The following is a 9,879-nucleotide window of genomic DNA, read 5'->3' on the forward strand; positions in this document are numbered from 1 at the left end:
ACAATTGAGCAATAAAAAGGGCAGGCCACAGTGAGCTGTCATGGTCAAATTGGCTTTCTAGATAGCTGGACAAGGAGTGCAATAGATATTCCAGACAGTGTGTTGTTGGAAACCTGCCACACTGTTAGGAAATACAGAAATAAATAATGACCATGCTCATTTACTCACCTCAGTTGTAGCATTAGCCAAAACGTGTTTGGACAAATCCTGGTATTCTTTTGTAGGAGAGGAACTGACTGAAAGAGTTAGTCCATGAGTGACCCTATCACTGATGCTAGCAGATGGAAGTGATGACTGAACTCTGCTGCTCTCTGTGGAGGATGAAGAAGTTAGAGGAGAAGTCTTTGAAATGGAGAGAAAAAATATTCTATTCAGGGTACTATACCATCTCCATCACCGTGGTACCCAAGTACCTCACAGTAATACATTCAGCAATGTGACTATCGTGCAGCTTTCTCAAGAGGAAAATTGAATGTGGATATTTCAAAATAATGTGAGTGCTGTGCGATGTGTTTATAGTTTATATCAGCAAAGGCAAAGAAGTGCATCTTACTCTTGGAACAGAAAGTGATGGGGAAGGTGGTGGTTCTTCAGCATCTCACTTCCTATCGCAACAGAATGTATACTTCTGTACAAGTTACTAAGGGCACAAAAATGCTCATTTGAATTTTTCTTTCTTTTTTTTTTTTTTTTAAGAGACTGCAAAGGTAACTGGGCCTTAAAACTGACTATCTTGACATCTATCCAGTTCTGAAACATCTGTCACATGATTCACTCCACATATATATTCAGTGAAATTATTCTTAAATGGCCACTCTTAGAATCTTGGTCTGTATGTTGATCCACCTGCAGCTGTTAAAAGTAGATGTAAATTAGAGTAGCCCTCATGAAGATCTAGAACAGCACAGGGACTGTCATCATGCAGACACAACACCAGGACCTGGGCAGTGTCAAGGAGAAATTTAAGGCTCCTTTCCACACTACCCCGATTTGCACTCTGTGAATTTAGTCCAGACCTAAGGCTATGGCCTAATATGGCAGGATTTTCTGGGATGATCTCACCCTTTGGGAGAGGGTGTGCGTTATTTTGTGCTGGTTTCACTGTGTGTGCATAATGCACTCCTAATGCTGCTGAAAATATTTAAAGAAATAAGTAGCGGGCAGAGCTACTCATGAACTGGCAGATACACTCAAGCAGAATTCTACTACAAAAAGTTTAGCCCACATTAGACTTCACTTCTTTTAAAAATACTTGTTTCTGTCATGAAAGCTCAGTGGAAGTACTGTGTTGACATCTGCTAGGCCTACACAACTAAAGGAAAACACAGTTGCAGATTTTTTCATGCCTCAGTCGAATACTGGAAACTAACAAGGTAAGAAAGCATGCTAGGGAAAAAGATTTCGCTCCATGCAGCTTTTCAAAAAAGACAGGATTAAATCTAAATTGGATAATGTCAATCAAAATCAGTAACTGAAGATTAAAATCAAGAAGGGCTGATAGCTCAGAAATAACCAAAAGACTATTAATACTTTTCACTTAGATAGAGCTTCTTGTGATACAGGTGCGTATTATTAAGATAAGTATTATTAGGTCCATTGTACAAATGGGTAGATTGAAGCAGAAGAGGTAAATCAGTAACAGAGCTGAGAATAAAACCCATTTAACTTCTAATCCTCTAACCACTCAATCACATAAATGTAAGCAAGGCAAGATAGGAGGGACTGCAAGAACTAGTGACACACATCTTGTTTTTATAATCTCCACCTACTTATAATTAAGTTGCAGTATAGTTTAAAGGGTATCACTACATATATACTAGGAAACTAGCTGCGCACACAAGTCAATGTGTGTGTGTATAATGCAATTTGCAAGTCTACACTTGAAAATCTAGCCCCAGACTTCTTTGTTTCAAGGCATTTATACTCTGGTCCTCCTATCTGAATATGTTGCTTTGTTACCTATATCAAAGTACTAACATGGGAACTGGTTCATATGAACCTGTTTGTACAGTGCCTAGCAAAATGAGATTCTGGTTCATGACTGGGGCTCTTAACTTCTATGGAAATATAAATAAATAAATAAATCCTATTTTAGTTTTCAATAAATTCCACCTTAGACTTTGGACACTGGTAGCCAAGATTTTTCTGAAGATGCATAGTAGCAAGATATCTTCAAAACTCTAGAATCAAATAAGAATTGGATGACTGAATAGATAATAAATCCATACAGATTAATGATGTGGATCCCAATTTAAGCATAATTTTTTTTCACTTACCACATGCTGAATTCTTTTGTAGTTGCTCCAACACATAAAGTTGACTATTTCTAACAGCTGAGCGACCTCTTGCATCTCCTCTTGGGAGATCTGCACTTCCAGGATAAATCTGTTATTCAAAAGAGGGCAAAAATAGTTTGTAGTGAGGACTAGGGAAAGAAATATAATTACTTAATCAAACAAATACTATATTTATAGCCTGAAACCTTCTTTACAATACTGGTATATACATATTAGTTTAGGGAGACCCTTTCCTTTCACTTTGCTCTCAGAATCCTCTGGTTATCTAACTTTTAGCTAGTAGAATTGTTAGAGTTCTTAACAGTAATGCAGTGTCTTGAAATCGAAGTCATACAAAACTTGGTTCATATTAAAGAAGTGAAGACTATCATTTCAGCCATCTTCCTCTGTGGTTATAATGTGGTGACCCACATTTAACATCTTTGGAGCATGCCACACACCAGGACCTTGACAGGTTGGGAGCCCTGATTGACCATTAACCTTCCCCAATACAAAGCCTTCTGCTATTACATCCCTCCTCTCACCACCAAAAAATCAGAAAGGCATTACCCTCACTGACAACCTGTCAGCAATCTGCTCTTACCAGTGCTTCTTGTTTGCCGACTTTACTTGCAGCATAAGCAGCAGTGTTGCTGCTGTTATAACCAGATGTTGGGCCAGAGGAAAGACTTAGGCTGGAATCTGTACATAAAGTGCTTGTGCTTACAAGTGTCTTCAGCTTCGCTTCTTCCTGTGAAGGATGCCACAGTGTTATAAACATACTAGAAAGTAGGAGTCGTCTACCTTCACTCGCATCTAGCCAAATAAATGAGTGTACAGTACCTCTGCCAGATGAAATAGGAGTGATCTTATTTGGTGATTTAAAAACAAGTCTCTGTAAGTGGCTGTTCACATTACAAAAAAAAAAAATACCACCACTCCTAACACTAACAAGCACCCTGATTCTTAGAAGCATAGAAATGTACAGCTGGAAGGGACCTCAAGAGATCATCAAGACCAACCCCCTGCGCTGCAGATGTTTGTCTAGCCCAGTGGTGGGCAAACTGCGGCCCATCAGGGTAATCCACTGGTGGGCCGCGAGACAGTTTGTTTACTTTGGCCACCTGCAGTTCCCAGTAGCCGCAGTTTGCCATTCCCGGCCAATGGGAGCTGCAGGTGGCTGTGCTTGCAGACTGTCAGCGTAAACAAACTGTTTTGTGGCCCAGCCGCATGCGGCCCACAGGTTGCCCACCACTGGTCTAGCCTGTTCTCCAACTATAGGGATTCCACAACTTCCCTTGGAAGCCTATTCCAGTGTCACAGTCAAAGTTTCAGGCCAGAAGGGACCACCAGATCATCTAGTCCAACCTCCTGTGTATCACAGGCCACCAACACCAACCACATAGTAAATTCAACAACTGAAATGAGACCACAGTATTACAGCCCACTAGAGACTAGATGGTTATGTGCCACAGGCAGAGAATAGAAGGGAGGGGAGGTGCACCAATGTTTGAGACCCCTGCAATGGCAGTGCTTAACTATCCTTATAGTACAAAAGTTTTTCCTAATATCTACCTAAATCTCCCTTACTGCAGATTAAGCCCATTGCTTCTTGTTCTACCTGCATTGGACATGGAGAACAATTGATCACAGTCCTCTTAATAAACAGCCCTGAACCTATTTAAAGACTGTTATCAGGTCTCCCTGCTCCCCACTCCCTTTTAGTCAGTCTTCTCAAGACTATACATCCTAAGTTTTTTTTAACCTTTCCTCACAGGTCAGGTTTTCTAAATGTTTTATCATTTTTGTTGCTTTTATTTCAATTCTCTCCAATTTGCTCACATCTTTCTTAACGTGTGGAGCCCAGAATGGGACACAGTACTCCAGCCAAGCCTAACCAGTGCTGAGTTGAGCGGGACAATTACCTCCCGTGTCTTACATACAACACTCCTCTTAATACACCCCAGAACAATATTGGCCTTTTTCACAACTGCATTACATTGTTGACTCATTTTCAATTTGTGTTCCACTATAACACTCCCTCCCCACCACGATCCTTTTCAACAGTACTACCACCTAGCCAGTTATTCCGTTTTGAAGCTGTGAGTTTGACTTTTCCTGCCTAAGCGCAGTATTTTGCACTTGTCTTTACTGAATTTCATCTAGTTGATTTCAGACCAAGTCTCCAATTTGTCAAGGTCATTTTGATTCTAATCCTATTCCCCAAAGAGCTAGCAATCCCTCCCAGTTTGGTGTCATCCAGCAAATTTTATAAGCATACTCTCCACTTCATTATTCAAGTCATTAATGAAAATATTGATTAGTACTGGACTCACGATGAACCCATGCAGCACCCAGTTTCCCCAGTTTGACAGCAAACCATTGATAACTACTCTTTAAGTTGGCAAATTCTGCGGGAAGTTCAAGACTGTATAGACCAGGAAGACTGAATGACCATATAAACCATTCATGTGGCACTCCAGGTCAAGTGTGTGGCAAGCTGGGGAAACCCTGAATGGTCATGACCTGTGCTGCTTCTGTTTTTTAGATAAAGAATTTCAAGTTTCCAGGCTGTCAAACCAGCAACAGATTTGCTGCGGGGTGGGGGGGGTGGGGGAAACAATCTCCCTGAAATTCCAATTATTCCTCTTTGCATCTCTTCAAGTGAGTCCATGCCTTGACATAACTCAGTGGTAGGACTGAAGATTTTACTTTAGCTGTAACTACTCTATGTGAGCCTTAAAGTAACAAATAGAATTAATTGATGACAAGAAAATACTAAAAACCCTTGGATGGTTTTTTCACCAGAAAGGCAGTTGCAAGTTTAGTTTGCCAGCTCAGATGAAGAACTTTCACAGACTTCCATAATACAGAAGCTGAGATTGATTTGGCCGATGCACAGTTATCTACTGACCGCTTAGCATTTTAAACGAGGCAGAGGCAATGAAGTGACAGGCTACTGAATTACCTGTCACATATGAGAAGAGGGTGTGACAGTCTATACTATGGTCACCACTTTTACAAGACTATGATAAATTTTGTACACGGTATGCCTTGTGAGATACCATTTGAAAACTCAAAATCTGCTGAACATTACTGTCCTGGTAAAATATGTGTATCAACATTGTATGTAAACTTATACGTTTCTACTGTATAACACTGATTTAACATGTTCTATAGTTAGAAAGGCAGGGTCAAATCAGTTTTTCAGAGACAAGGACTCACTGGTATCCCAGCCAGGTTTTAAAGAGCTATCACCGGCTTAAGCAGCCATTCTCTAGCAACGGGAAGGCGTAAACAAGAAATTTACATTTCATCACAGGGATGATTCAAACCTCACGTCCACAGTGGACTGTGTGTCACCATGACTCAGCAAGGACGTGTCTAGCACAAGAAACTGAATTATAAAGGGGGAGAAAAACACTTGACTTCACCTCTCCTCCTCTCATCTCTCTGCCCATGACATCAATGACTCTCAAAGAACTAAACTAAGGGGGGAGTGGTTCCAGACTGAAACGAGACCCAGCCTATGAAATTTACAACAGTGTATGGTGACACAAAATCTTTGCTTTTAAGTTCACCTAGCTTGTTAAGTTAGGTATTAGCTTGACTATTACTCTTATTTTCTTTTAAAAAAAGAAAAGGAGTACTTGTGGCACCTTAGAGACTAACAAATTTATTTGAGCATAAGCTTTCGTGAGCTACAGCTCACTTCATCGGATGCATTCAGTGGAAAATACAGTGGGGAGATTTATATACACAGAGAACATGAAACAATGTGTGTTACCATACACACTGTAACGAGAGTGATCAGGTAAGGTGATCTATTATCAGCAGGAGAGCAGGGGGAAAAAAGCCTTTTGTAGAGATAATCAAAGGTGGGCCATTTCCAGCAGTTGACAAGAACGTCAGAGGAACAGCGGGGGGGGAGAACAAACATGGGGAAATAATTTTATTTTGTGTAATGACCCATCCACTCCCAGTCTCTATTCAAGCCTAAGTTAATTGTATCCAGTTTGCAAATTAATTCCAATTCAGCAGTCTCTCGTTGGAGTCTGTTTCTGAAGTTCTTTTGTTGAAGAATTGCCACTTTTAGGTCTGTAATCGAGTGACCAGAGAGACTGAAGTGTTCTCCGACTGGCTTTTGAATGTTATTTTCTTTTGTAACCAATCCTGTCTTTTATGCATCATCACTTGTAATCACTTAAAATCTATCTTTCTGTAGTTAATAAACTTATCTTATTGTTTTATCTTAACCACTGAGTTTGAATTCAAGTGTGTGGGAAACTCCACTTGGGATAACAAGGCTGGTGCACATATCATTTTACTTTGATGAAATGACAGACTTTCTATGAGCGTGCATTGTTCAGTAGTGTGCTGGACAGTACAGGATACACATTTCTGGGGGAACATGACTGGTATTAGAGAACTTGCGGGTGTTGTCCTGTATGTAATTCATGAGTGACTGGTCAGAGTGCTCATGTATTTAGTTGGGAGTGAATTTACATGTTGAAGGATGTGTGAGCAGGCCAGGGGTAACTGTTCTGACCCCAAAGTAGTGGAAAAGGCACCCCACGTTAGCGAGTTAAGGCAACACCACGGTTCAACGGTCCAGATTGTACCCTGGGGGATGTCTCAGAGGGTTACTACAGCTTCTGCTCATAAGAGGTGACAAAGCAGTTGCTATAGGAAAAGTATGGTCACAAATTAGGCAGAGTGACCTGAAGGTAATATAGTACCATTCCAAAGTCAGACAAAAAAACCCAACAAAATTCTCACATGTGCAGGAAGGGTGACAAAATACAAAACAAAGGGAAGAGGCAAACACACACACACCAGACTAAAGGGAAAGAGAGAGAAGCAGACTAAAAAGGATGGTGAAAGATTTTCTTTTCATCTTGTCATTTTAACGTACAGAATTCAACCGCATTAAGCCTATATCAGTAGAGTCGCTGCATGCATTAATATCCAGCACTTGTGGCTTAAAGATGTCCTCTCATACAGTGAGTGAAGCTTATGAGTCTTGGCATATTGTCAATAAAATGACACTATTGCACAAAGACAGTCCAGAAGCACCATCAGTAAATCAGTGTGGGGTTGTTTGTTTTTAAATACAAGTTAACAAGATTATTCCTTATTACCTTTGCCCCCTTAACAGGCAAAATTAAAGAAAAAGATCTGCCTTGGGCTTAATCACCATCACAGTTTCTTTTTTAAAAAAGAAAGAAATTGTATTAACATGAGTCATTCAAAACAGTTCAGTCACTACAGTAATTTAACGCTCACCTTCTGTAGATGAGAAAATATTTGCTCTCGTATACGTCTCTTTTCTTGCTCAGCTCTCTCCCGAAGTTTGTCCCTTGCTCTTGCAATTTCAGTCTTGGCCTCCTCTCGTGCTCTCTGATAGTCTCGGAGTAGCAGTTCAATCTCTGAAGGATACTGGATAACCCTCCTCTTTGGTTCTTGGACTCTAAAGATTGGGGGTGGGGAAAAGACACACTAAGAAACGTCTGATACAATGCCATGAGACAATGGTAAAGAATCACAGAAAGAGTTGCTTTCTTCCAACACTGAACAAGGAACTTCATAATAAGGAAAACAGGATTATTCCTAAAAAATACTGTCTCTCCCTGCTTCATGGAAGAGCTTCTGGATAGCTACCTAGCTTCTCTCCCCCCTCCTGAAGATTTAAAGAAAAATGCACACATGGTCACCTTGGGCTTTATTTAAATACAAAATCTTCAATATGTATGATTATGTGTGAAGAAGAATTATATCTGCAGCAGTAACAAAACTCAACAATGCATGTTCTACTGAAGTAACAGCCGCATCTCATCACCCCACTATGCCCCCTCTTGCTTCTTGGTTATCCCCTCATTCTCTCCCTCCCCCGCAAACACACGCCTCTAATTCTCTCTCAATGGGCAGCATGAAACTCCCACAATGAGTCAACTCAGTGATCACCTCTGAAACAAGCTTCTCACAGGCACATGGAAAGCCTTGGCACGAGTTGCATCACTTATCCTTTCCCACGTGCTGTCCCCAGTTCCCAGACTGTGCAATTACCACATCATTCACATCTCCTTTGCAGGCCTCACAACCGCTGAGCTTGAAAATTGGATTCAGGGTGCATGTCTAGTATTCATCACAGTGAGAATACTTACACTTCTGTGACATCCTATTAACATACAGGAGCAACTTAAGGTGCTGATTTTGATCTATTAAGCTCATTAAAACAAGGGTCCCAATTATCTATTAGACTGCCTCTCTCCCCATCTACCATCAGGACAGTAAAGTTCAGCTGGGGCAGTCTCTAAATTCAAACAACTTGGGGTTGGGATTCTCAGCAGAGAGCCCTTAGACTCTGGAATTCACTTCTCTCACTATTCTGACAGAGCCCAAGTTTGTTTATATTTAGAGCATAATGCAAAACCCATCTCTCTTCCTTGGCTTTTTGAGTGGAGAGTGAAAGGAGAGGTTGGTGAGTAATTCATAATAAGTGGGGTGGAATCTTGCTTTTGAGAAAGTCTTTTGCTAAACATTGTACATGTGCAAAAATAAGTCCATGGTTTACTGCTTTAGACTATCAATTCAAACTAGGTAGATATGAACTACATGGCATTTTCCTTTGCAGTGGGGAAAGGTTAGTTTTCCCTAAGTCATGAGAATCTTTTCTAGGTTAATAGTTTGAAAAGGGAAATCAAATTGACCAAAACTTGTATGGAAAGTTTTTGCCTTCTCTAGAAGAGAATAATAAACAACTCTCCTGCCCCAAAGTTCACCACTTCTACATCTGGCATTCCACAGGAGAATCTAAGTGCTCATTCTACCACAGACACATCACTGTTCACCTTAGTGAATAAAATGGGAGTTGTGCATGTACACCTGAGGGCAGCATGGGTTGCCAAAGCTGAAGTTTACATGACTCTACCTAGTATTTTCTACTACATTTCTTCTCAGTTGCTGCAGGTACTCTCGGCGTCTGCTGGGGAGATCCAGATCCCGCTGGTTTGTGTCCAACATCTGCAACAGGCTCAGATGCTTTTGTGGACTGAGACTGCGGGTTCTCCTATAGCTCTGCAGCCTTTCCTCCCTCTGCTTTCTCAGGGCTTCAATTGTCTTCATGTGCCTATTTAAGGGTACAAGGTCAGAGTTACAAGGTATGCACCAGGTAAAGTTACAAAGCTCACTTTTCCAGAGTGATATATTCCACTGCTAAAGACCCTGAAAACCAGGTAAAGTGAAAACATGAAATTCACAAGAATCTAACAAAGGACTCCTGCACAGCCCCCATCAGTCACATGATCACAGGAGTTGCAGAAATGCTAAACCATTAAAATAGTAGGAAATGTGTACAAAGAATTAGAACTCACTTTCATGTTTTTAATAACTATTGGGGGGTGAGGGGAATCAAGAGATACGCTCAATACTCATCTTAAGCTTTTAGGTTATAATGATAACTTCCTGATTTCCAATACAAATATTACCCTACAATAAGAATCTTATAAAAAGGGCTTAATTTTTCCTAGTTTCTCCACCATTGTCTTTTTATTTGTTTTTGCCACCTTCACATTCCCATAGCAGTATTTGCTAACAGAAACAA

General features: G+C 40.6%; 1 protein-coding gene across 5 annotated transcripts in view; it reads right to left on the bottom strand.

Annotated features, from left to right (window-relative positions):
- STARD9 (StAR related lipid transfer domain containing 9) overlaps positions 1-9,879 on the bottom strand; it is a 244,365-nt gene that overhangs the window by 55,774 nt on the left and 178,712 nt on the right. For 4 of the 5 annotated variants that reach the window (XR_012159442.2, XM_073348593.2, XM_073348592.2 and 1 more), the window contains exons 25-29: positions 9,208-9,405; positions 7,563-7,746; positions 2,881-3,027; positions 2,277-2,385; positions 169-311 (exon numbers count right to left, since the gene is read on the bottom strand). Coding sequence is in view for 4 of the 5 variants with exons in the window: in XM_073348593.2 (XP_073204694.2) it covers positions 169-311; positions 2,277-2,385; positions 2,881-3,027; positions 7,563-7,746; positions 9,208-9,405 (781 nt within the window). In the remaining variant the exon portion in view is untranslated. Of the gene's footprint in view, positions 1-168; positions 343-2,276; positions 2,386-2,880; positions 3,028-7,562; positions 7,747-9,207; positions 9,406-9,879 lie in introns of those variants that run through there. The other variant, XM_073348597.2, reaches the window with a different exon arrangement.

This window comes from Lepidochelys kempii, chromosome 6 (assembly GCF_965140285.1).
Source record: "Lepidochelys kempii isolate rLepKem1 chromosome 6, rLepKem1.hap1, whole genome shotgun sequence".
Taxonomy (NCBI): domain Eukaryota; kingdom Metazoa; phylum Chordata; order Testudines; family Cheloniidae; genus Lepidochelys; species Lepidochelys kempii.